The following is a 27,745-nucleotide window of genomic DNA, read 5'->3' as shown; positions in this document are numbered from 1 at the left end:
CGTTGGGTGCAATTATGTTTCGGGGCCCCATTCTTGAGACAGTAGAGGGTCCCAGAAGTAGGACCGGCCCCCATCGGACCGCTACGATATATCCTATCGATCTGTCCTAAATGTCGGAACGCCCCTTTAAGGCATTATAACATACAGAGGGGAAGGGTTTCAGTGTGGCCCATCCTGGGCTCTGCCAGTACTGTGCCCGTGTCATCCCTGTGGAAGCCCACTGGGGATCGAATGCCAGACCCCTTAGATCGGTGGGGCCTCTGTTTAACCCCTTAGATTCCTCTGTCCATAGTGATGGGGCATCTAAGCGGTTAAACATAGGGTCTCTCACCACATCACACCCTCTGTAATGCGACCACAGGCGGTAAGCAGCCTCAGAAAGGCCCCAGGCCTGACATCTTTGTTCTCCTATTAGAGCGGGGTCCTCGTGAATATCAGGACTCATCTGCTCATACACACCGCCATTGCAGTTTTTGACGTCCGCCACCGGGATCACCGCCGAGTACTAGAATGGGGGGCCAGCGTTCCTCAGTTAGATTGGTGTGGCGGTCACGCATGTGCGCTGCTGCTCCATTCACGCCTGTGTGTCAGCACGGGCCCCTGTTGTTCTGCCAAACCTCTGCAGATAGGGGGTAAAAATGGCGGAATTCTGGAGTTTTTACAATTTGCCCACCCTCACACGGCATAATTGTCCATGTTGGGAGCACGACTTTAAAAAAGGCTTTGTCACTAGGATCAACCCTATTTAACCAGGCATATAGTCCGGTAGGGTTGATCCAGCCGAGTTCAACGATACCTGTATTTTTTTTGCAGGTGTCGGCGTTGTGGAGAAATGTAGACTTTTATTTTTATGCAGATGAGTCCTCTTGGTGCTCCAATGGCTGATTTGCATAAAAATAAAAATTTCTCCACAACGCCAACAATTGCAAAAAAAAAAATACAGGTATGGTTTTACTCAGCTGGATCAACCCTACCAGGATATACGCCTGGTTTAATAGGGTTGATCCTGGTAACAGAGCTGCTTTGACCCTTTCCTATTGTCCCCAGAGGTACCAAGCCATGTTTACACCCCTTTGATGTGGGGGGCCACAGGTTGGGGCCCCTCCTCTAGCCTCATGGTTGTAGGTTTCCCCTCCTGCTGCAATGTTCTCCACAGTTTTGACGTCAGACGATCAAAGACTCCGCTGACGTCACAGAAGGAAATGAACGACAAACGCAGTCATAAATTAACTATTTATTATATGTAAAAAAAAAACAATTAAAAAAAAACACACACACACATCCTACACTGCGGAACTACAAGCTCCAGCATGCACCTGTCAGGACAAGGCAGCAGCCACATTCCACAACCACCCAAACATCACATGACCCTGCCCCGCCCACTGCTGATGATGGCAGCTCACAGAGCAAAGATCTCCGGTGACATCACCCGGAAGTGACAGCAAGTAACGTGGCGTCCGCACTGTTCACTGCAACCTAACGAGCTCCTACACCCGGAGACCACGCCCTACCCTGCTGCTGCCCGAGAAACCAATAGCTGGCGTCCTGCGGATCCGCCTGTCGGCGTGTGACGTCATGAGGCCAGCGTGGCCGTGCCGCGGCGCCATGTTGGTGGAGGCATCTATGTCTGTGTGCATATTTGCATAAAAAGAGGTATTTGTGGGCATTTTTTTTTTTTATTTTTTTTTAAGGTATGCGGATATGTGAAAGTGCAGCGTTTTACAGCATAGCAATGCATTGGATATATATTTATTTATTTTTGTTTTTTTCCAATGCAAACTTACCGCCTGTTTCTGAGACAGTCCTGGGAGATTGGCGAATCTGGTGCGGACATTTTTTGGATCTTTTACATGCCCCTTTTAGCAGACCACACCCCTTAATTCATAAACCACACCCCCCTTTTTTTACAGCACCCCAACTCCTCAATCCACGTTTTCATGCCACATACAGTCAGAGTGCATTGGCCACTTTCACACTTGCGTTGTAGTTTTCCGGTATTGAGACGCGGCATGGGATCTGGAAAAAAACAAAACAAAAAACATTTCCGTTTTGGTCCCCATGCATTGTGAATAGAAACAGATCCGTTCTGTGACCGCGCGCGCTGCAAGCTGCGGTTTTAACGGATTGCCTCTAGGTGTAACGGTAACGCCCCCGTTGCTCCTAGAGGCTCATTTGCATATAATAAGACACATTTTTTTTTATGCTGGGTTCTTTTTTGGGGATGGGTTTTGAAGCGGAGTTTAAGCCTCCTACTGATTTGCGCTGTAACCGCCGCAGTGCGAGCTCCGGGAATCAACGTTTTCTACATTGATAAAGGGGCAAATAAAAGCCTTGCAGCTAAATTTGCGCCAGGAGTTGGCTCATGGCGGTCATGCAGCGAGCACGGCGCAGTAAAGTCGCCCCACGGTTCACAATATGCTGTTTCTTTACCACATTTTTATATTTTATTATTATTATTATTTTTATTATTTTCTCAGAACATGAAGACATATAATAAACATAACATGAAGAAGCACACACTGCTGCCACACTTTTAATGGCTGCCCGCAATGGACGCAAAGACCCGCCTCCTCCCATGTGATTGGCAGGCCTTGAGCGTTTCCTATTGGCTGTGGTGTTCTGTTGCCGAGGAGACAGGGCCTGGCAGTTGAGCGCGGTAGGGTTGGGCTGTGCGTTGACTGTAGGGGCGCGGCTTGTGTAGCAGGTGTGTGTGAGAGATCACGGGAAGCGGCTCTTCTCTCGGCAGCGACGTCCCCGCTCCCCAGGCCGCCCCTCCCCCCACAGACCCGGCACTGTCCGATCCTGCAGCGCGCGCCCCGCTCCGGCCTCCGCCAACATGTCCTCCGGAGGAGACTTCGGGAACCCGCTGAGGAAATTCAAGCTGGTCTTCCTGGGAGAGCAGAGCGGTGAGTTCCCCCGAACACCCCATTACTGCAGTCACCCACTGCCTTCTGTTTAACCCCTACGTCTTCGTCTTATTCCCCCCGTCACCCCAAAGCACAACAGTGTGCCCTCTAATATTCCTCCTGTCATCCCCAAAAATAACCACAATCCTCTTCCTGTCACCCACAATTTAGCGCCTGACATTCCTCCAGTCACCCCACAGTCCACCCTCTAATATTCCTCCAGTCACCCCACAGTCCACCCTCTAATATACCTCCAGTCACCCCACAGTCCACCCTCTAATATTCCTCCAGTCACCCCACAGTCCACCCTCTAATATACCTCCAGTCACCCCACAGTCCACCCTCTAATATTCCTCCAGTCACCCCACAGTCCACCCTCTAATATTCCTCCAGTCACCCCACAGTCCACCCTCTAATATTCCTCCAGTCACCCCACAGTCCACCCTCTAATATTCCTCCAGTCACCCCACAGTCCACCCTCTAATATTCCTCCAGTCACCCCACAGTCCACCCTCTAATATTCCTCCAGTCACCCCACAGTCCACCCTCTAATACTTCTCCAGTCACCCCAACAATAACCACAATACCCCTCCTGTCGCCCATAACCACCCCCAATATTCCTCCTGTAACCCCAAAGCACAACACAGTCTGCCGTGTGATTTTCCAAAATAACCGCAATCCCCCTCCTGTCTCCCATAATCTGCCCCCTGATATTCCTCCTGTCTCCCATAATCTGCCCCCTGATATTCCTACTGTCACCCATAATCTGCCCCCTGATATTCCTCCTGTCACCCATAATCTGCCCCCTGATATTCCTCCTGTCACCCATAATCTGCCCCCTGATATTCCTCCTGTCACCCATAATCTGCCCCCTGATATTCCTCCTGTCACCCATAATCTGCCCCCTGATATTCCTCCTGTCACCCATAATCTGCCCCCTGATATTCCTCCTGTCACCCATAATCTGCCCCCTGATATTCCTACTGTCACCCATAATCTGCCCCCTGATATTCCTCCTGTCTCCCATAATCTGCCCCCTGATATTCCTCCTGTCTCCCATAATCTGCCCCCTGATATTCCTCCTGTCACCCATAATCTGCCCCCTGATATTCCTCCTGTCACCCATAATCTGCCCCCTGATATTCCTCCTGTCACCCATAATCTGCCCCCTGATATTCCTACTGTCACCCATAATCTGCCCCCTGATATTCCTACTGTCATTCTTAGTCTGCCACATGATGCTCTTTACCTTCTGTGGCCCCCAGATCCTCCTCCTGACGCTGACTGCGCGGTCGCCCTCCTGTCTTCCGGATCCTGAATATCTGATTCCAGCCCCAACCAATCCCCCCCCCCCCCCCCCGGCCTCCACTTCTAATACTTCTCTTGTCGCCCTTGGACTCAATCATCCACTTCCATGAAATCCAGACATCTCCTTAGTTGCCCTCCTGTCTTCCTCCTGCCCACTGCCCCGGTCTCTAGTGTCCCCCCGCCCCCCCACTGCCCTGGTCTCTAGTGTCCCCCCGCCCCCCCACTGCCCCGGTCTCTAGTGTCCCCCGCCCCCACTGCCCCGGTCTCTAGTGTCCCCCCGCCCCCACTGCCCCGGTCTCTAGTGTCCCCCCGCCCCCACTGCCCCGGTCTCTAGTGTCCCCCCGCCCCCACTGCCCCGGTCTCTAGTGTCCCCCCGCCCCCACTGCCCCGGTCTCTAGTGTCCCCCCGCCCCCACTGCCCCGGTCTCTAGTGTCCCCCCGCCCCCACTGCCCCGGTCTCTAGTGTCCCCCCGCCCCCACTGCCCCGGTCTCTAGTGTCCCCCCGCCCCCACTGCCCCGGTCTCTAGTGTCCCCCCGCCCCCACTGCCCCGGTCTCTAGTGTCCCCCCGCCCCCACTGCCCCGGTCTCTAGTGTCCCCCCGCCCCCACTGCCCCGGTCTCTAGTGTCCCCCCGCCCCCACTGCCCCGGTCTCTAGTGTCCCCCCGCCCCCACTGCCCCGGTCTCTAGTGTCCCCCCGCCCCCACTGCCCCGGTCTCTAGTGTCCCCCCCGCCCCCACTGCCCCGGTCTCTAGTGTCCCCCCGCCCCCACTGCCCCGGTCTCTAGTGTCCCCCCGCCCCCACTGCCCCGGTCTCTAGTGTCCCCCCGCCCCCACTGCCCCGGTCTCTAGTGTCCCCCCGCCCCCACTGCCCCGGTCTCTAGTGTCCCCCCGCCCCCACTGCCCCGGTCTCTAGTGTCCCCCCGCCCCCACTGCCCCGGTCTCTAGTGTCCCCCCGCCCCCACTGCCCCGGTCTCTAGTGTCCCCCCGCCCCCACTGCCCCGGTCTCTAGTGTCCCCCCGCCCCCACTGCCCCGGTCTCTAGTGTCCCCCCGCCCCCACTGCCCCGGTCTCTAGTGTCCCCCCGCCCCCACTGCCCCGGTCTCTAGTGTCCCCCCGCCCCCACTGCCCCGGTCTCTAGTGTCCCCCCGCCCCCACTGCCCCGGTCTCTAGTGTCCCCCCGCCCCCACTGCCCCGGTCTCTAGTGTCCCCCCGCCCCCACTGCCCCGGTCTCTAGTGTCCCACTGCCCCGGTCTCTAGTGTCCCACTGCCCCGGTCTCTAGTGTCCCACTGCCCCGGTCTCTAGTGTCCCACTGCCCCGGTCTCTAGTGTCCCACTGCCCCGGTCTCTAGTGTCCCCCCGCCCCCACTGCCCCGGTCTCTAGTGTCCCACTGCCCCGGTCTCTAGTGTCCCCCCGCCCCCACTGCCCCGGTCTCTAGTGTCCCCCCGCCCCCACTGCCCCGGTCTCTAGTGTCCCCCCGCTGCCCGTCGCCCTGGTTTCTAGTGCCCCACTGCCCTGGTCTCTAGTGTCCCCCCGCCCCCACTGCCCCGGTCTCTAGTGTCCCCCCGCTGCCCGTCGCCCTGGTTTCTAATGTCCCTCTGCTGCCTGCCGGCCTGGTCTCTAGTGTCCCTCTGCTGCCTGCCGGCCTGGTCTCTAGTGTCCCTCCTGCCCCGTTCTCTAGTGTCCCCACTACCCGCCGCCCTCGTCTTGCTCCAGGCGATGCCGGATCATTGCAGTGTGGTAATGTACAGATGGATCGTTATAATGCAGTCAGTCTGGGTTTTATTGTGTGCGATGCTCTGCAGCCAGGGGTGTCAATCTCGCCTGTCCAATCGGTGTCTGGTGATGGCAGCCGTTCATCATACATGCAGTAATCTTCCTGCGACGACGCGGACCTGTCACCTGGGTGCGAGGCGCTGCAGGCTGTCACCCTCTGCAGCCGCACAGACACAATGAGTCTGCAGCACCCGGCCCCGGGAATACTCCCAGGATTCATCATTCCTGCTGTTCGATGCTTTTCTCTGATCAATCGGTTTACTGCAACAATCAGCGCTGTGTAAACAGTGACCAGTCAGTGCAGTCTGTGGGCATTGTGTGTACGGGCGGATGATGAGACTCAGATTATTACCACAGGGCAAAAGGAGAGTCTGATTTCCAGTGTGCAGCGTCTGAGAGATGACACGTGCAGCGCTCCACAGGATTATCCCCTTCTTTTATATTTGTGTCAGGTTTTGATGGACGTCGTACAGTGATCGATCTCCGGACTGGAGCGTTGTATGTGTGTGGGCTGCAGTGGTGGAGTCACTGTGTACATGCATTACTGATCCCGAGTTACATCCTGTATTATACTCCAGAGCTGCACTCACTATTCTGCTGGTGCAGTCACTGTGTACATGCATTACTGATCCCGAGTTACATCCTGTATTCTACCCCAGAGCTGCACTCACTATTCTGCTGGTGCAGTCACTGTGTACATACATTACTTATCCTGTACTGATCCTGAGTTACATCCTGTATTCTACCCCAGAGCTGCACTCACTATTCTGCTGGTACAGTCACTGTGTACATACATTACTTATCCTGTACTGATCCTGAGTTACATCCTGTATTTATACTCCAGAGCTGCACTCACTATTCTGCTGGTGTATGTACACAGTGACTGCATTACTTATCCTGTACTGATCCCGAGTTACATCCTGTATTATACTCCACTCACTATTCTGCTGGTGCAGTCACTGTGTACATACATTACTTATCCTGTACTGATCCTGAGTTACATCCTGTATTATACTCCAGAGCTGCACTCACTATTCTGCTAGTGGAGTCCCTGTGTACATACATTACTTATCCTGTACTGATCCTGAGTTACATCCTGTATTATACTCCAGAGCTGCACTCACTATTCTGCTGGTGCAGTCACCGTGTACATACATTACATTACTTATCCTGTACTGATCCTGAGTTACATCCTGTATTATACTCCAGAGCTGCACTCACTATTCTGCTGGTGCAGTCACTGTGTACATACAATACTTATCCTGTACGGATCCTGAGTCACATCCTGTATTATCCTCCAGAGCTGCACTCACTATTCTGCTGGTGCAGTCACTGTGTACATGCATTACTGATCCCGAGTTACATCCTGTATTCTACCCCAGAGCTGCACTCACTATTCTGCTGGTGCAGTCACTGTGTACATACATTACTTATCCTGTACTGATCCTGAGTTACATCCTGTATTCTACCCCAGAGCTGCACTCACTATTCTGCTGGTACAGTCACTGTGTACATACATTACTTATCCTGTACTGATCCTGAGTTACATCCTGTATTTATACTCCAGAGCTGCACTCACTATTCTGCTGGTGTATGTACACAGTGACTGCATTACTTATCCTTTACTGATCCCGAGTTACATCCTGTATTATACTCCAGAGCTGCACTCACTATTCTGCTGGTGTATGTACACAGTGACTGCATTACTTATCCTGTACTGATCCCGAGTTACATCCTGTATTATACTCCAGAGCTGCACTCACTATTCTGCTGGTGCAGTCACTGTGTACATACATTACTTATCCTGTACTGATCCTGAGTTACATCCTGTATTATACTCCAGAGCTGCACTCACTATTCTGCTAGTGGAGTCCCTGTGTACATACATTACTTATCCTGTACTGATCCCGAGTTACATCCTGTATTATACTCCAGAGCTGCACTCACTATTCTGCTGGTGCAGTCACCGTGTACATACATTACATTACTTATCCTGTACTGATCCTGAGTTACATCCTGTATTATACTCCAGAGCTGCACTCACTATTCTGCTGGTGCAGTCACTGTGTACATACAATACTTATCCTGTACTGATCCTGAGTCACATCCTGTATTATCCTCCAGAGCTGCACTCACTATTCTGCTGGTGGAGTCACTGTGTACATACATTACTTATCCTGTACTGATCCTGAGTTACATCCTGTATTATACTCCAGAGCTGCACTCACTATTCTGCTGGTGCAGTCACTGTGTACATACATTACTTATCCTGTACTGATCCTGAGTTACATCCTGCATTATACTCCAGAGCTGCGCTCACTATTCTGCTGGTGCAGTCACTGTACATACATTACTTATCCTGTACTGATCCTGAGTTACATCCTGCATTATACTCCAGAGCTGCGCTCACTATTCTGCTGGTGAAGTCACTGTGTACATACATTACTTATCCTGTACTGATCCTGAGTTACATCCTGCATTATACTCCAGAGCTGCGCTCACTATTCTGCGATGCCTCCTCTTTGGGGCGATGCCACTCGCCCATGACGTCTCTGGGATCGGACGCTCTTTGAATTCCTTGTGGTTCTGCCCCAGATGAGGTTTCTCCCTGTGAGCACAGCTGTTCTTCTGCCGAAATGTGGGCGGCGAGAAGCTGACACGGCGGGGGGTGCCCCTGTCACTGAGGTGCTCCCCCCCCCCCCAAATGGAAATGCTGCACCTCCCGCTCCCTTATCAGGTTGATTCTGCCATTCAGAGTTGTGGGAAAGCTGTGTGCTGACCCCCGTGGCACACGATGGAGGCCCAAACCTGTCACCTGTGCCAAAGAGGACGCCCCCATGCCCCCTTCATCCGTTTACCAGTCGCCCTCCTACCCCTTATTGTGTCAGGGGTGCCGCCTTCACACAGCAGTTCAGCAGCTTTCTAATAAACTTTGTGTTACCCTTCCCCACCGTTTTCAAGATCTCTGTTTGCTGACCTGAACAGACACATCCTCATTTACATTTAGAAGCTGAAGTGGAGTAACTTCTCCCAGCTGAGGATTTGCTACAGTTGTATCCAGTCTGGGACACCTCAGCAGAGCCAAAGATTGTTGCAGTGTATCAGTTCAGACTGTGGCTTGAAACAAGTTTCAATTTGTTGGCAGCAAGCAGAGGTTTTGAAAATGGAGACTAATTTAAACACAAAAATGAATGATTTTCCTACAGCTGGAAACTTAAGATCAGCGGACAGTAGTGTCTCACAACCTGCGGCTCTCCAGCCGGTGCAAAACTACAACTCTCACCATGGGCATGCTGGGAGTTGTAGTCTTGCAACAGCCGGAAAGCCAAAGTTTGGGATGACAAAGGCACAAGAAGATAATCCTGAGCCTTCCAGGAACCCTAGAGGAAGAGGATGTCTTCCCCCCCCCCCCCCCCCCCCATGTGGTGGGCGCATTAGCCGCTCCGGCCCAGTATAACCATTACACTGACTCCAGGACTAATGGGGCAGGAAATGGAATCTCTTGGCAGGAGCGCGGGAGGCGATCAATAATGATAGATCTGCGCTCAGTGGCCGGGGAAGGTGCTGAGCGCTGTGTTACAGTGTGCCAGTGCAGTGGACTCTGCTCAGTGATTTATCATACAGGGGGCGCTAAGGAAAAATGAAAAGCAGAGGAACAGCGGAAACGCACTTGTCCTGTGATTTGCTTGAAACGCGTTGTGTGGCAGTGATGCGCTAGGACTGTCTAAGGCTAGCCAATCGGACAGCTGTCGGGTGCTCTCTCGGATCAGCGGACACCTCTGGCTGCGGCTTATCTCTACCAGAACAGAAGGATCAGGCATGTTCAAATCCAACTGTCCAATCCTTATCTGCCCGACGTCCATTTCTGGAAGCCATGTTTATATAATGTCTATATGTCAGCCGGGGATCCACCAATGGGTATTAAATATTGATTACCTTGCCCCTGGGGGATCCGCCTTCCATCACCCCCTCCGATCAGTGGTTTGAAGCGTGCACTACCACGTCAATTTTTATTATTTTATTTAATATGCCTTTGATATCACATTCATCGGTGACGTGGCCCTTCTGCTGCTCAGACCCATTCAGATGAATGGGATTGAACTGCAGTACCAGGCATGACCACTATAAAGGGATGGCGCTGTGCGAGGCATACATGTGAACAGACCGCAGCACTGAGAGTCAGACTCCTTATTTCTATTTTCGTCAGTGGAAGGCGCAGTCTTAAAGGGGTGATCTGGCAGGTAAATATTGCTGACGTATCTCTATGATGGATAATATCAGATCGGCGGGGATGCGAGGGTAGGTGACAAATATTTACAGGCACTTCTTCTGTATTGATGGCCCGTCCTCCGCGTCTGACGCCCCCACCGATCAGCTAGATCCAGAACTACACAGCTCTGTCCTGGTGCTACTGCAGAACAGCTGATCGGTGGGGGCGTCAGACGCGGAGGGTGGGCCATCAATACAGAAGTGCCTGAAGACCCCTGTAAATATTTGTCCGAAGTAGTGAATCGACTTTCAAGTAGAAGATAATGGCGCTGATCGTGTCACCCATTGTGCTTGCTCTGGGGTTGCCATGGCAGCAGCGCAACACTGTCCGTCCACCAGAAAAATGTCAGTCAGACGAAAGAGAGGGGAGCACGCGATCAGGCATGTCCGAATCCAGCAGGCCCGACTGTGGGGAAATGCCTCTAGCACTAGTCATCCTGAGCTGGCATGTTCTTGAATAGAATGCCAGAAGTGCCGTGCAGTGAAGACTGACACATGGCATGTTTCTTGCAGTCTACAAGATCTCTGCTTGCAGTCATTGAATAAATTGTAACATTCCAGACTAAAGATCATATTAATGCTTCTCACGGCTGAGGGTTTGCTGCAGTGGTATCCAGTCTATTGATGACCTGTCCAAACACAGCAGCACTCTCTCCTGTTCGTTCCAGTGTAACAGCCAGAGGACTGTCTAGACTGGATACAGTTGTAACAAAGCCCCACCTGTGAGAAGTACGGGGCCGGTACAGGTTTTCTGCTTTTGAATGGAAAACTAAAATGTTCGCATTCAACGACAACAAGCAGAGGTCTTGAAAATGGTGAGGCATTGCACCTGAAAGCATATCACAGAGTTGCAGATCTGGTCTTTGCTGACCATCCCAGGCGGCGGTCTGTGCCATCCGTGTCTGATTGGCGATCACTTTGACCCCTGCCGATGGCGCTAGGACGGCCTTGTGGGTATAGCGCCTGTCCGCGGAGCCGCATGAATGACGCCCGAGGGGAGCAGGCGAAGTGGCGCAGTCAGCGGAGCCAGGTAGCATTCGGTGGGGTCACAGCCGTCAGACCCCCACCAGGTAGCGTTCTAATAGATGAGTTTCAGTTCCTCACCGATTTTTAATTATATCTGCTTGCTGTCAATGAATGGAAGCATTTCAGGTACCGGCAATTTGTCATGCACACTAACGAGGCTGCTCTTAAAGGGCCGGTACAATGTTGCACCTTTTGTGATGCACCCAGGGTAGCGGTAAGTTGTGGCTCGGAGGGTAGCGGGTGGTCAGCAGGTGCCCAGCGCGGTCAGGATCCATCACTTACACGTAAGCAATGAGGACAAAGCTTGATGAATAATTAACAGCAGTAACTTTAGAAGGTCGGCGCTCTCCGGGGCTCAATTCTGTGCAGTAAACGGAGGGCGACCATGATGGGGGAGGGGGGGGTCGTTATAAGGGTTAAATCATTTCAGGGTCCGTCATCAATTTGAGGCCTGATGGTCGTTGCTCGTCGTCTGGCTCCACAAGATTCTTCTCCCACCTTCCTTCCAAAATGTAAGGGTCCCGATACTTTTCCTGCCCCATTGTGCGGGTGACCATCCTTTACACTGCAGGACATGGTTTTTGTCATCCTTGCACCCCCCCCCCCCCCCCCTAGGGTTGCGTCCACCTCTTGACTTCGGCACATGATCTAGATCTTTCCCCTCTTCTGATGGGTCAGTTTGTAATAGAAATTCTGGAGCATCTGTTCTTAGGGCTCGATGTTGTGCCGTCCCTCCTATTATTCCTACTAGAATCCATTTATGAATCGGTTGCCAGCAGTTTGGAGTAAAGGTCCATCTGGGTTTCACACCGTCACCCCCCCCCCCCCCCCCCAGCTTTTAACGCTTAGACCTTCCTATCCTGCTGTCATATAAACTTCTAGCAGGAATAATAGAGGGACAACACAATGTAGAGTCCTAAGAATAGATGCGGGCGGATCGGGAAATGCGAGCAGTTACTAAGGAGACGCGTCGGGAGAGGTGACGACGGCTTCTCGGTAAGGAATAATGAGCTGAACCTTCCGGGACCCAGCGCTGTAACCGTGTTTGTTACATAGGGGGGGGGGGGACATCACGTGTACAGGTGACCCACGTAAAGATCGCCCCACGGTGGTGAACCAGACGCGTTATTTGCTGCATGTCGGGGCACCCATAGGGCCTGGATCCTCGGCCGGGAGCAGTAGACGCCTTCCATCCGGGGTGGAGCTGGGAAACGAGTTCAGACCCGGTCCGGATCAGCGCCCATCCTGACAGACTGTGTCGGCGGCATAGCCTGGGCGCGTCTGACCACCTTTTATGTGGCTTTATTCCCCGAATTCAGGACTTTTTATTTTTTATTTTTATGATCTGCATTTTTCAAACCCTTTTTAATCCTTTAAGGCACAGAGCAAGCATTACACTGCCACCCGCAGGGAGTTAGGCGTATTACACCCAAATAAATAAAGTGGGAATGCGACCTTACAGGAACGAGTACATTGCGACAAACTTCAGCTGTGCGAGCAGGGCGGGTTTTCAGCCTGTGCCTACTATATCATCTAATGAGGGGTCAGTGACCTTCCATAAGCTTACAGTCTCCCCCTCCCCCTCCCGCCCTGCGGCCATGTTTCCTGCATCTCGGGAGAATATCTGCCATTGATCCTCGGTCTCGGGAAGTAGATCTCCATCATCCGCTGCTGATCTCGCACGTATCGTTATTGATGTTTGCTCCCCCACCACCGCTCGCGTTTTGCCTTTTTGCTATGACACCTATATACCCTCCTAAGCTGTGGTGACATCGTGTAGTCGCAGAGTCCCCCGGGCTCCATAGAAATGCACAGCCCCTGCTGTGTCCTCCTATTTCCTCTGGCGCCTCCTGCTGGAGTCTGCACTGAATTGAATGCAGGGAAAGACGGAAAATGAGGTGGTATTACAGACCGAGGAGGACGCCTCCGCGTGAGGTTTGGGCCCCATACACACGACTGTATGTATTTTTGCACTAAGCAAAATGCAGGTGACGTCCGTGTGACGTCCGCGTTGCATTCGTTTTTTCTGCGGACCCATTGACTGGACTTTTGCGGACAAGTACAGGACATGTTCTATCTCTTTGCAGAACGGACATCTGTGTGCTTTCCGCATCCTTATGTCCGTTCAAGTACGGAGGAGATTTGTCGAGACAGGCGCTTTCTTGGTCTTTGTATCCCCTGCACTTTCGGAGGGTGCACCACGTGTATGACAAGGCGCATCCTTCGGCAGTCCACGCGATAAATCTCCCCCCCCCTCCCGATCTACAAAATGAAATATGGTTAACACACGCATTTCATCCGTATTTTGCGGATCCGCGGACTGCAAAACCGGCACGGTCGTGTGTATGAAGCCTTATAGCGATATATAACACGATTGCAGGGTATTAATGATTACTTGCTTTATTAGTCACTGGGCAAGTTCAGGGCTGGTTCACATAATTCTAATCTACTAAATCCGGAGGGGGTGAAGACTTATGCACACAGGCCTTTTGCCTGGTTTTTGGGGTCTGTTGGTTTCCATTAATCCCATATAGGCCTCACCAGTGGTTGGACCTCCGTGGAGCAGGTTGTATGGTCAGACTGCTCCCCGTATAATCTGCAGCAGAAATGATTGCTCTCCATAGACATCATGGGGTCAGATCCAGCGGCTGCAGCGCGTTGTGTGCCATTATATGTAGAGGAAACGGCTTCTACTCCCCCCGAGTAGATAAAGGCCAAAGAGACCACTAATGCACATAGAGCTGCCTCAGCAATCCGCCGGCGACTGCTCCGACTAATTATATATTCTTCCAGGTATAAAACCGCCTACTGTATGGAAGCATCCCGGTGCCAGCAGAACCAGACACGCCGCGCTCATTATACATTATTATTAACGGGCACCAGCGCTTTAAAGGGGTTGTCCAAGCATGTTTAATGTCTCTAGGTCCCCCGACACCTAACAACTTCTTGGAAAACAGAATAGGTAATGCTCAGCCAGTGATTGGCCGAGTCGTCGCATTTCCATGTCAGCGTTGTGTTCCTTCTCTTATATTCAACCGTTCTTAGCTTCTTTCTTTAAATTTAAATAGACAACTCCTTTAATACTGCCTCCTATGTACAAGAATATAACTACTATAATACTGCTCCTATGTACAAGAATATAACTACTATAATACTGCCTCCTATGTACAAGAATATAACTACTATAATACTGCCTCCTATGTACAAGAATATAACTACTATAATACTGCTCCTATGTACAAGAATATAACTACTATAATACTGCCTCCTATGTACAAGAATATAACTACTATAATACTGCTCCTATGTACAAGAATATAACTACTATAATACTGCTCCTATGTACAAGAATATAACTACTATAATACTGCTCCTATGTACAGGAATATAACTACTATAATACTGCTCCTACGTACAAGAATATAACTACTATAATACTGCTCCTATGTACAAGAATATAACTACTATAATACTGCTCCTATGTACAAGAATATAACTACTATAATACTGCCTCCTATGTACAAGAATATAACTACTATAATACTGCTCCTATGTACAAGAATATAACTGCTATAATACTGCTCCTATGTACAAGAATATAACTGCTATAATACTGCCTCCTATGTACAAGAATATAACTACTATAATACTGCTCCTATGTACAAGAATATAACTACTATAATACTGCTCCTATGTACAAGAATATAACTACTATAATACTGCTCCTATGTACAAGAATATAACTACTATAATACTGCTCCTATGTACAAGAATATAACTACTATAATACTGCTCCTATGTACAAGGATATAACTACTATAATACTGCTCCTATGTACAAGAATATAACTACTATAATACTGCTCCTATGTACAAGAATATAACTACTATAATACTGCTCCTATGTACAAGAATATAACTACTATAATACTGCTCCTATGTACAAGAATATAACTACTATAATACTGCTCCTATGTACAAGAATATAACTACTATAATACTACTCCTATGTACAAGAATATAACTACTATAATACTGCTCCTATGTACAGGAATATAACTACTATAATACTGCTCCTATGTACAGGAATATAACTACTATAATACTGCCTCCTATGTACAAGAATATAACTACTATAATACTGCCTCCTATGTGGTTAGTAGTTGAGCCCTTGGATCACTTTGTTGGCCGCTCTTTGATCTTCCCGGTTGAGTGTCTTGCGGTTGTCACCCGACTCGTTTACACACGTGGCAGAGTACATTTGCTTTCTGGATTGCAGTCACCTCTGCGCTCTCTGCCTGTGCCCAGGGCCTCTCCGCTCTGCTGCTCCTGGTCCTATGTAAACACTTCCTGCACTTTCTCCCTATGTTTCAGTATTACGGTATTATTTATTATTAAAGCGCCATTCATTCCATAGCGCTGTACATACGGTATGAGGAGGTGTATACATACATAATGGTGAGATTGGTGCACTTGGTCCTTTGTACACTCACATGTGTGCGGTATGGTAGTGGTATACGTCGTCACTAGTGCACTGATATATAGTCACATTACATTATATACCGCTATTCATATAACGTCTTCGTCTTCTTTTCTCTTCCAGTTGGAAAGACGTCCCTCATCACGAGATTCATGTATGACAGCTTCGACAACACTTACCAGGTAATATACCAGGAGGCACCTGATGGCGGAAACCTTCACTGGAAAGGGGTCATGGGGACACTTAAAGGGGAAATGCCATTATTGATGTAACAGAATAAAACGCAGACATTATGCCGTACATGACAATCTCTTGCCGACAAATGTAGATTCAGGCCTGTACTGCACATGGACGCAAGGTCTGCCCATTCATTGCTCCAATTGTTCTGGCAGCTGAGGGTGGGCGTCGTCTTTCTCGGGGGGGGAGTGTCCTTCCTGCTGCAGCTCTTTCACTTTAATTATCACTATTAATTCACTAAATACCACAAAACAAACCGCAAAAGAATTGAAAACGAAAATATGAAATTGGCTCATCTCTACTTGCGACCATCAGATCACTTACACTGTAATATGGCCATATTCCTCCCTGAGGAACTTTACTATGGCCTTTTTAAGAAAGCCTTCAGAGGGCCTCCGGCTGCCATAGCCACCGAGCGTCTTTCCCCCCCCCCCCCCCCCCCACCCCCCCCCCGATCTCTTCATTGGGGCGGTTTGGCTGTTGGAGTCAGCCCCATCAATGACCGCTTAGATTCTGCGGCATCTAAATGGTTAAACGTCTGTGATCGGAGTTGTCAGCTGTGTAAAACAATCGGGCACCCACAGGCTGTGGCACCCGCTCAGCTCCTGAGCCAGCACCATCTTTAGGGACCTGTCGTCCACCGTTCATGTATGGCACATGTCACGAAGGGGTTAACGTAGCTGCAGTCCGTTTGTCATCTCCCCTCGTATCGCTGGTTCTTATTCTCCAGCTCGGTAGGTCACCACAGCAGTGATTTATCCACAACAGTCTATTGCGCCTGCGCTGTACTTTTGGGGTCTAGGTAACAATAGTCTGATAATCCAGCAGGCTGATGAGCAACAGCATTGTATGCCCAACTATAGGGAGGACAGTCAGAGCTGATGCATGTAGGTTCCTTAGACGGTCAACTAAACCTTCCTCATTACAGAAGTCCAGTAATCCGCCATATATGCGTGCAGGGTGCGGTGTCAGGGTTACAGTCATGGCAGTCCTATAGGTAGGTGGTCCTTAGTGGACTGGAATACTTTATTGCTTTGCAATGCATTTGAAGGAGTCGAACAATAACGATGCTGTTGCGCTGGCGCTGGTCTTCAAGCGGAGTTGTCTGGCGCATGCGCAGATACAGGGAGCAGAATCCCCTGTACTTGCCCAGACATTGGCCAAGAGGGCCCTAAAAAAGCCATCTGGGAAGCTGAGCCCGTATGGGTTCATGGTGGGCTTCACAAATGACCCTTGTACCTGTCAACGAGGGTCCAAATATCCTACCGAACACCCACTATGTAAGGGGCGAGCGCCACCTTGTATTCATATTTAGTTCCCCTATAAAATGTTTTTTCAGCCAGTCTCAAATACTTATCGCATCATCTATGTATTTGGCCGACCCTCCCCCAGTTTGGAAAGTATGATGGTCTGGTCCCAGAATGCCATATATATTATGGGATAACTAGGGGCGGGCGTGGTGCCCATGGCGGTTCCTGTTTCTTGTTTGCAGTATTTTGTACCATAATTGAAGCGATTATGGGTTTAGATAACGTGAATACGATCTATCAGAACGTCCGTCTGGTTACGTGTTCCCTGTATTGGCGATAGTCTTACTGCTTCACTACTTAGGGAGCGATCTAGCAGTTAATAATACCGCTCAGTAACGAGAGGCATCCGCAGAGACTGTAAATGAGCAGTCTCCTGCACTGGACGCAGCCTACCTTCCTTCCCGACAATCGGCTTTAGCTCGGCCTGTGTAAACCCGCCTTTACCAGCTGGGGATGTGTCCCTGCGCAGTCTGACACTATCAGACTGTGCAGGGACCCCTCCCCCCAACTGGGAACACCCAGCTGCAGATTCTTTCATAAACTTCTGGTAGGAATATTAGAGGAATGGCACAACATAGAGTCATAAGAATTGGTATTACATGGGGAATGCAAGTAGCTACTAAAACAAACACGTCAGGAGAGGGGCAGGTCCTCCTTATAGCAAATTATATGTGCGTTATATAGCGCATTTATAATATAACTGGTTATGTAGGGACCGTTAACTGTGGGCATACTGCTGAAGAACCGCATTGGCTAAAACCACTACCTTAGTCGTTGTGGCGGTATTATTTGGAAATTGAATTGCAGTATTCATGCGAGGACTATATGGCAATAATGTGGGGGGACTGTAGGGCAGTATTATGTGGGGACTAAATGCCCGGTAGTCCCCATGCAATGCTGCCATAATTGTGTGGGGACTATATGCCATTATTATGTAGGGACTGTATGACAGAACTATGTGGGGACTATGGCATTGTCATGTGACACTATTTTACCATATGGCAGTATTATGTTGGCCCTTTAAGGAGTTTTATTTGTAGACTGCATATTATATGCTTGTATTATATGGGCTGTATATGGCAGTATTATCTTGGCACTAGATTATAGTTTTATGTGGTCTATAAATGGCTGTATTTTGCCTCTAGCCCATGGTTACCGGCCCCGGCTTCCGATTTGTTGTTAGATCGAATATTGTTAGAATTTTGTCTGTTTTCCATCATAACCTCCTGCGGTTCATTTCTTTACAGGCAACGATTGGCATCGACTTCCTATCAAAGACAATGTACCTGGAGGACCGAACAGTAAGTATCGACCAGAAGGGGCGCTCTTCCTATAGGAGTGGACACATGATGTGAGTGTACTCGGGGGGGGGGGGGGGGGTCATCAGCAGGACTCGCCCACCGCTGGTGCAGCACCTGCCACTGATGATGGCCTCCGAGCTTCGTGGGGCTGTGGCTCCCCAATTTAAAGGGATCAGTGGTGGCACATGCCCTTTAACGCAGATTGTATTCCCCTATTAAAGTCCCTATTGACCTTCAGTAACATACACGCAAGTCCACACCCCCTGCTCCCATTAAGGGCTGAGCACAGGATGATGCACGATGGCGGTGACTCCAGGTGAGTGGCGGTATTAATACTAGTGTGTCATCCTTTATGATACTCGGGAAGTGATGAGTCTCCTGGAGGCCCTTCAGCATAGCAGGTGGAACAACCCAATCTCCCGACCCCCTGTCGATTGTTGGCCCCTCTTGCTGACTGTCTTCCATCCCACAGATCAGATTGCAGCTCTGGGATACGGCGGGACAGGAACGATTCCGCAGCCTGATCCCCAGTTACATCCGCGACTCTGCAGCCGCTGTAGTAGTTTACGATATAACAAGTAGGTATTCCCGCTGGCGGCCTTTTGACGGTGTGTTTTTTTTTCTCTCCCCCCCCCTCTCTTTGCTGTGCCGCCGGCTCGCCCCCCACTTGTTAGGTCCGGCTGCAGCTCTGGGACACAGCAGGGCAGGAGCGGTTCAGGAGTTTGATCCCTAGCTACATCCGAGACTCCACTGTGGCTGTTGTTGTTTTTGATATCACAAGTGAGTGTGGACGAGGACGTCTTCGCCTTTCCTATAATGTCGTCTGGTGGCCGTCACCGCTGCGCGGCTCTGATTTATAACGGACCATCCCCCTCCTGCCCCTAAAAGACGCCCTCCGTGTGGAGATCCAGCTGCTCCGGAACGTCTTCTAATGTCACCTGTAGGTTTCTTGCTGATTCGAGTATTTCCCCTCCATGAAGCATCTGGTTCTCCACAACCAGAACCAGTACACTTCTGAAAACCCAGAAAAGATCATGACGGCGCATTCTCGTGCTGCACCCCTTAATCTGTGGTGGGGGAAGGGGGTGTAGGAGTTCACTGTAGTCACCCCCGAATCTTCTGAGCGTTCGCCACCCTCTAATCCTGCGTGTCGCCTTTACTAACTGTACTGGTCCCGGTTCTGGAAGTGACCATACTCACTACGTCACTGACTTGCTCCTGTTTGGGGGTGAGCCAAGGGGCAGCTACGGCATTTAGTATGGGGCATGGACCTGTTCTGAAAACGGCACCACACCAGCCCACAGGTTGTACGTGGTATTGCAGCTCAGCCCCATTTGTGTCACTGGAGCCGAGCTGCAATACCAGACACGGCCATGGAAAGGTGTGGCGCTGTTTTTGGGAAGATTGCAGCAAGAATTATGAAGATTTTGTGTACCCTGAGTGGGGGTCCCTGACCTCACCCCCTCCATGTGACCTTTAGTACCCCAAAGCCATAGTCAAAACTTTGTGGTTGCACCCATAAGTTTAGTGACATCAGGAGGTATCGCCCTTTCATGCCCTTTTTATATCTGTAAGTAGTGGTGGCCATTGCTTTTAGGGGTCTGGTTATCGCGTCCTCTATATGCCCCTCCCCAAGTCCAGTTGTCAGGATACATTAGCGCCCCCTAGTGTACGTGTGATGGGGCATTTTACAGATACCATTAACTTTTCTCATGACACGTTCCCTGCAGCCCCTCTATAACTCTCGGGTCCATTTTAATCTCTAGCCATGGTCCGTTATAAGCGGAGGGCGTCGCGCGGTGTGCGCATGTCGTGTGCTTGCTCTCTGTGCCTCCTTGTGTCTTGCACGTCTCACTGTTGTGCATGTTTTGCTCACAACCCTGCAGTGTGCACTGACTGTCCATGTGTCGTCCTGTGTTTCATGTGTCTGTAATCTGCTATTACATCGTAGGGCCTCATGGGGGCGGCAGAGAGAACGGTCCTAATCAGAAGATGTGCAGGGGCCCTTCTTGTGCTAATTAATCCCAGATCGACTCTGTAACTAATGATTAGACCGAGAGTTGTGAGAAGGGCGATTTCCCCCCCCCCCAGCATTCCCTGCTTGTTCAGTGTCTGGTCAGAGTTTACTCTGGTGACTTGAATTCTGGGAAGTGTCTTCCCACTAGCCTCTGTACGGTCATCTGATGTAGAATAGTGAGTTCAGCTCTGGAGTATAATACAGGATGTAACTCAGGATCAGTACAGGATAAGTAATGTATGTACACAGTGACTGCACCAGAAGACTAGTGAGTGCAGCTCTGGAGTATAATACAGGATGAAACTCAGGATCAGTACAGGATAAGTAATGTAATGTATGTACACAGTGACTGCACCAGCAGAATAGTGAGTGCAGCTCTGGAGTATAATGCAAAGTGCAACTCCGGATCTTTTAATATAGCATTTTCAGGCTTCCTCACTCACTTCTTCATATTGGGAACCCCCACCCACCCCTTAGCATTGTGTGGCCCAGGTGATGCTCCTGGCAGTCGCCCAATCTCACAGATTCTGTGTATTCATTCATGAACCCTGCTATTTCCCATCAGATGTGAACTCATTCCAGCAAACGACAAAATGGATCGATGACGTCAGGACGGAGAGGGGGAGTGATGTCATTATCATGCTAGTGGGGAATAAAACAGACCTTGCTGACAAAAGGTAAGTGGCCCCTTAGGATTTCTGAAATGTCAGTCCTACGAGGCGCCGCTCTGGACCTGCGCATGTTTCACCTTCTGCGGGACGGTGTCTAGGATTCTGTAATATCCTGTGTTCGCTCTGCAGGCAAGTGTCCATCGAGGAAGGAGAGAGGAAAGCCAAGGAGCTGAATGTAATGTTTATAGAGACCAGTGCTAAAGCCGGATACAATGTAAAACAGGTGAGGAGATGGGTTCAGCCAAGGATATAGTTTGTGTTTGCTGTTCACGTGCCTTTTCCAGACCTAGGGGCTGTCCATTGGAGCCGCCATCTGTCACAGACATTAGATGCTGCAGTTGATATCGACCGCTGCATCCAAGAGGTTCATTGGTGGTTTCTCTGATACCAGCCGTAAGATTGTCGTCCTCCTCCTCCCCACACCAGCTGAAGTAGCGCTGTATCAGAAGCTGTGGTGTATACAGCTTGTATGTGCGGTGTTACCTCTTCATTTACTGTATTATGTCTGTGCACCGCTTATCATATGTACAGCGCCATGGAATGAATGGCGCTTTAATAATAATAATAATAATAATAATAATTTACTCCTCCACATGGGATGTGCAGTTCTCACCTGTCTGTCTCCCTGTGTCTTCCAGCTCTTCAGACGTGTTGCAGCCGCTCTCCCTGGTATGGAAAGTTCACAGGACAAGAGCAGAGAAGACAGTATCCTTTTATTTACCTGTAGAGGGCGCCAGTGACGGGTTATTCTGCACTGGACAGTTAAATTATTGCTGGGAATCGGGACCCCCCAATGTATTTGTAATGCTAGGAATATGGATCATTTCTGCATGCAGTGCAGTTTATTTTTAGTGGTGTGATCCACGGAAGACATCAGATACTGATCTGTGGATTTCTGTTTTGCAATGTCCCATGTATTTTGTCCCATTACTATAATACGGCCCCCTATGTACAAGAATATAACTACTATAATACTGCCTCCTATGTACAAGAATATAACTACTATAATACTGCCTCCTATGTACAAGAATATAACTACTATAATACTGCCTCCTATGTACAAGAATATAACTACTATAATACTGCTCCTATGTACAAGAATATAACTACTATAATACTGCTCCTATGTACAAGAATATAACTACTATAATACTGCCTCCTATGTACAAGAATATAACTACTATAATACTGCTCCTATGTACAAGAATATAACTACTATAATACTGCTCCTATGTACAAGATCATTACTATAATACTGCTCCTATGTACAAGAATATAACTACTATAATACTGCTCCTATGTACAAGAATATAACTACTATAATACTGCTCCTATGTACAAGAATATAACTACTATAATACTGCTCCTATGTACAAGATCATTACTATAATACTGCTCCTATGTACAAGAATATAACTACTATAATACTGCTCCTATGTACAAGAATATAACTACTATAATACTGCTCCTATGTACAAGAATATAACTACTATAATACTGCTCCTATGTACAAGAATATAACTACTATAATACTGCTCCTATGTACAAGTATATAACTACTATAATACTGTCTCCTATATACAAGAATATAACTACTATAATACTGCCTCCTATGTACAAGAATATAACTACTATAATACTGCCTCCTATGTACAAGAATATAACTACTATAATACTGCCTCCTATGTACAAGAATATAACTACTATAATACCTGCTCCTATGTACAAGAATATAACTACTATAATACTGCCTTCTATGTACAAGAATATAACTACTATAATACTGCTCCTATATACAAGAATATAACTACTATAATACTGCTCCTATGTACAAGAATATAACTACTATAATACTGCTCCTATGTACAAGAATATAACTACTATAATACTGCTCCTATGTACAAGAATATAACTACTATAATACTGCTCCTATGGACAAGATTATAACTACTATAATACTACTCCTATGTACAAGAATATAACTACTATAATACTGCTCCTATGTACAAGATCATTACTATAATACTGCTCCTATGTACAAGAATATAACTACTATAATACTGCTCCTATGTACAAGTATATAACTACTATAATACTGTCTCCTATATACAAGAATATAACTACTATAATACTGCCTCCTATGTACAAGAATATAACTACTATAATACTGCCTCCTATGTACAAGAATATAACTACTATAATACCTGCTCCTATGTACAAGAATATAACTACTATAATACTGCTCCTATGTACAAGAATATAACTACTATAATACTGCCCCCTATGTACAAGAATATAACTACTATAATACTGCTCCTATGTACAAGAATATAACTACTATAATACTGCTTCCTATATACAAGAATATAACTACTATAATACTGCTCCTATGTACAAGAATATAACTACTATAATACTGCTCCTATGTACAAGAATATAACTACTATAATACTGCTCCTATGGACAAGAATATAACTACTATAATACTACTCCTATGTACAAGAATATAACTACTATAATACTGCTCCTATGTACAAGATCATTACTATAATACTGCTCCTATGTACAAGAATATCATTACTATAATACTGCTCCTATGTACAAGAATATAACTACTATAATACTGCTCCTATGTACAAGAATATAACTACTATAATACTGCTCCTATGTACAGGAATATAACTACTATAATACTGCTCCTATGTACAAGAATATAACTACTATAATACTGCCTCCTATGTACAAGAATATAACTACTATAATACTGTCTCCTATGTACAAGAATATAACTACTATAATACTGCCTCCTATGTACAAGAATATAACTACTATAATACTGCTCCTATGTACAAGATCATTACTATAATACTGCTCCTATGTACAAGAATATAACTACTATAATACTGCTCCTATGTACAAGAATATAACTACTATAATACTGCCTCCTATGTACAAGAATATAACTACTATAATACTGCTCCTATGTACAAGAATATAACTACTATAATACTGCTCCTATGTGCAAGAATATAACTACTATAATACTGCCTTCTATGTACAAGAATATAACTACTATAATACTGCCTTCTATGTACAAGAATATAACTACTATAATACTGCTCCTATGTACAAGAATATAACTACTATAATACTGCTCCTATGTACAAGAATATAACTACTATAATACTGCTCCTATGTGCAAGAATATAACTACTATAATACTGCCTCCTATGTACAAGAATATAACTACTATAATACTGCTCCTATGTACAGGAATATAACTACTATAATACTGCCTCCTATGTACAAGAATATAACTACTATAATACTGCTCCTATGTACAAGAATATAACTACTATAATTCTGCTCCTATGTACAAGAATATAACTACTATAATACTGCTCCTATGTACAAGAATATAACTACTATAATACTGCCTCCTATGTACAAGAATATAACTACTATAATACTGCCTCCTATGTACAAGAATATAACTACTATAATACTGCCTCCTATGTACAAGAATATAACTACTATAATACTGCCTCCTATGTACAAGAATATAACTACTAGAATACTGCTCCTATGTACAAGAATATAACTACTATAATACTGCCTCCTATGTACAAGAATATAACTACTATAATACTGCCTCCTATGTACAAGAATATAACTACTATAATACTGCCTCCTATGTACAAGAATATAACTACTATAATACTGCTCCTATGTACAAGAATATAACTACTATAATACTGCTCCTATGTACAAGAATATAACTACTATAATACTGCCTTCTATGTGCAAGAATATAACTACTATAATACTGCCTCCTATGTACAAGAATATAACTACTATAATACTGCCTCCTATGTACAAGAATATAACTACTATAATACTGCCTCCTATGTACAAGAATATAACTACTATAATACTGCCTCCTATGTACAAGAATATAACTACTATAATACTGCTCCTATGTACAGGAATATAACTACTATAATACTGCCTCCTATGTACAAGAATATAACTACTATAATACTGCTCCTATGTACAAGAATATAACTACTATAATACTGCTCCTATGTACAAGAATATAACTACTATAATACTGCTCCTATGTGCAAGAATATAACTACTATAATACTGCCTCCTATGTACAAGAATATAACTACTATAATACTGCTCCTATGTACAGGAATATAACTACTATAATACTGCCTCCTATGTACAAGAATATAACTACTATAATACTGCTCCTATGTACAAGAATATAACTACTATAATTCTGCTCCTATGTACAAGAATATAACTACTATAATACTGCCTCCTATGTACAAGAATATAACTACTATAATACTGCTCCTATGTACAGGAATATAACTACTATAATACTGCTCCTATGTACAAGAATATAACTACTATAATACTGCTCCTATGTACAAGAATATAACTACTATAATTCTGCTCCTATGTACAAGAATATAACTACTATAATACTGCTCCTATGTACAAGAATATAACTACTATAATACTGCCTCCTATGTACAAGAATATAACTACTAGAATACTGCCTCCTATGTACAAGAATATAACTACTAGAATACTGCCTCCTATGTACAAGAATATAACTACTATAATACTGCTCCTATGTACAAGAATATAACTACTATAATACTGCTCCTATGTACAAGAATATAACTACTATAATACTGCTCCTATGTACAAGAATATAACTACTATAATACTGCTCCTATGTACAAGAATATAACTACTATAATACTGCTCCTATGTACAAGAATATAACTACTATAATACTGCCTCCTATGTACAAGAATATAACTACTATAATACTGCTCCTATGTACAAGATTATAACTACTATAATACTGCTCCTATGTACAAGAATATAACTACTATAATACTGCTCCTATGTACAAGATCATTACTATAATACTGCTCCTATGTACAAGAATATAACTACTATAATACTGCTCCTATGTACAAGAATATAACTACTATAATACTGCTCCTATGTACAAGAATATAACTACTATAATACTGCCTCCTATGTACAAGAATATAACTACTATAATACTGCTCCTATGTACAAGAATATAACTACTATAATACTGCTCCTATGTACAAGGATATAACTACTATAATACTGCCCCATGTGGTCATGTATATGGAATTAATGGGAAGAAATTAGAAGTTGTGGCGGTATAATTATTAGTTGAGGACATTTCCTGTGTGGTTAGATGCTCAGGCGTTTGGTGCGGGGATAGCAGTGGATCTCCTTGGAGACATAGATTGCTGTCAGACGGATTTGTCGTCTCTGATGAGAGGATCTTGTTATGTGGCAGTAATTGGGGGGAGCTCTGTTCGGTGTCTGAAGCCTCTGTATCTGGAGCACATTGATCTCTTGCTGTCTGGTTTTTCTTGCTGTAGATTATAATCCTGTAATGGAGCAGATCTGGGGGGGGATGAGAGGAGAAACGTCTATAGATCCGAATGTGAACAGGATCATTGGGGGGTCAGTCTGTTATCATTCCCCTTTGCAATAGCTAGGAGTTTCAGGGGTCAGGTACCAGCAGGTGGCGCTGTTCTAAAGTTGGCATGTAGCTGCCTGTGCTGAAGGGCAATCGTCCCCGATCTGAGTTTGGGTTCCCCCCATAAATTTCTTGTTTTAGACCCCAAGTCCTTGCGTTTTCTTTAACCCTTTCCTCTACAGTGATCGACATCAAACTGGAAAAGCCTCAGGAAGCTCCTGTCAGCGAAGGCGGCTGCTCCTGTTAATCCTACGGTTCCTCCATGTGTCCTTCGTCAGAACCTTCACTACTTCTCCTCCTCCTCCTCCCCCTCCCTGCCCCCCTACCCATTAACTCTTCATTAACTGCAGCGTGAATCTGGGCTCACCCTTCTCACCTGTCCATCGCTGGCTCCACTATATATAAATCTATATGCGGTGTCTTCATTATTTAAATGAAACTAATGGTATCAAGAAAGCGATCTGCCTGTTCTTGTTCACATGGTCCCCGGTGAATGGCGCCATCGCAGGACACACCCGAGATTCTACCGCTTCTGGCCACGAAGACTCGCCTTGACGGGATATGGCTTGTGTACGCAGCCTGCACACAAGGGGCGCTTCCATTTTATGGGCTGACCAGTGTGTTACATTTTTTCATAGGAAGCAAGGGCCTCACCAAGGCATGAGGCACCAACAGCCTCGTGCCTCAGATGAGACGACCACACACACACACACACACTAGTAAGGTTGACAGGCTCCTCCCACAAAATGGCTGCTTCCTCCGTTCACGGGTTTTGGGGTTGTGGTCATAGTCGCCACTGTTTTATATTGCAGCATGTTCCTGCATCCGAGGTGTGAATTGCTGCTTTGAATAGTTTTCATTTTATTAACTTTTTTTTTTAAAATAAAGTTTAAACAATG

The 27,745-nt window shown here is 46.9% G+C and overlaps 1 protein-coding gene across 2 annotated transcripts; it reads left to right on the top strand.

The window, feature by feature from the left end:
• The first annotated feature begins 2,671 nt into the window (after positions 1 to 2,671).
• Positions 2,672 to 27,745, top strand: RAB6A (RAB6A, member RAS oncogene family). Of its 2 annotated transcripts, none has more exons than XM_040426502.1 (8): positions 2,672 to 2,906; positions 15,883 to 15,941; positions 18,554 to 18,607; positions 19,080 to 19,185; positions 21,190 to 21,301; positions 21,425 to 21,518; positions 21,934 to 22,000; positions 27,029 to 27,745. In XM_040426502.1, exons 1-8 carry the CDS (start codon positions 2,837 to 2,839, stop codon positions 27,091 to 27,093), a joined length of 627 nt encoding a protein of 208 aa, XP_040282436.1. In that variant the 5' UTR covers positions 2,672 to 2,836; the 3' UTR covers positions 27,094 to 27,745. The 2 variants fall into 2 exon arrangements, with proteins under 2 accessions (XP_040282436.1, XP_040282435.1); XM_040426501.1 differs by lacking the exon at positions 19,080 to 19,185 and adding an exon at positions 19,282 to 19,387 and having other exon boundaries at positions 2,673 to 2,906.

Source organism: Bufo bufo, chromosome 3 (assembly GCF_905171765.1).
Source record: "Bufo bufo chromosome 3, aBufBuf1.1, whole genome shotgun sequence".
NCBI lineage: Eukaryota > Metazoa > Chordata > Amphibia > Anura > Bufonidae > Bufo > Bufo bufo.
The sequence above is the reverse complement of the archived record's forward strand: the minus strand, read 5'-3'. Positions and strand labels throughout refer to the sequence as shown.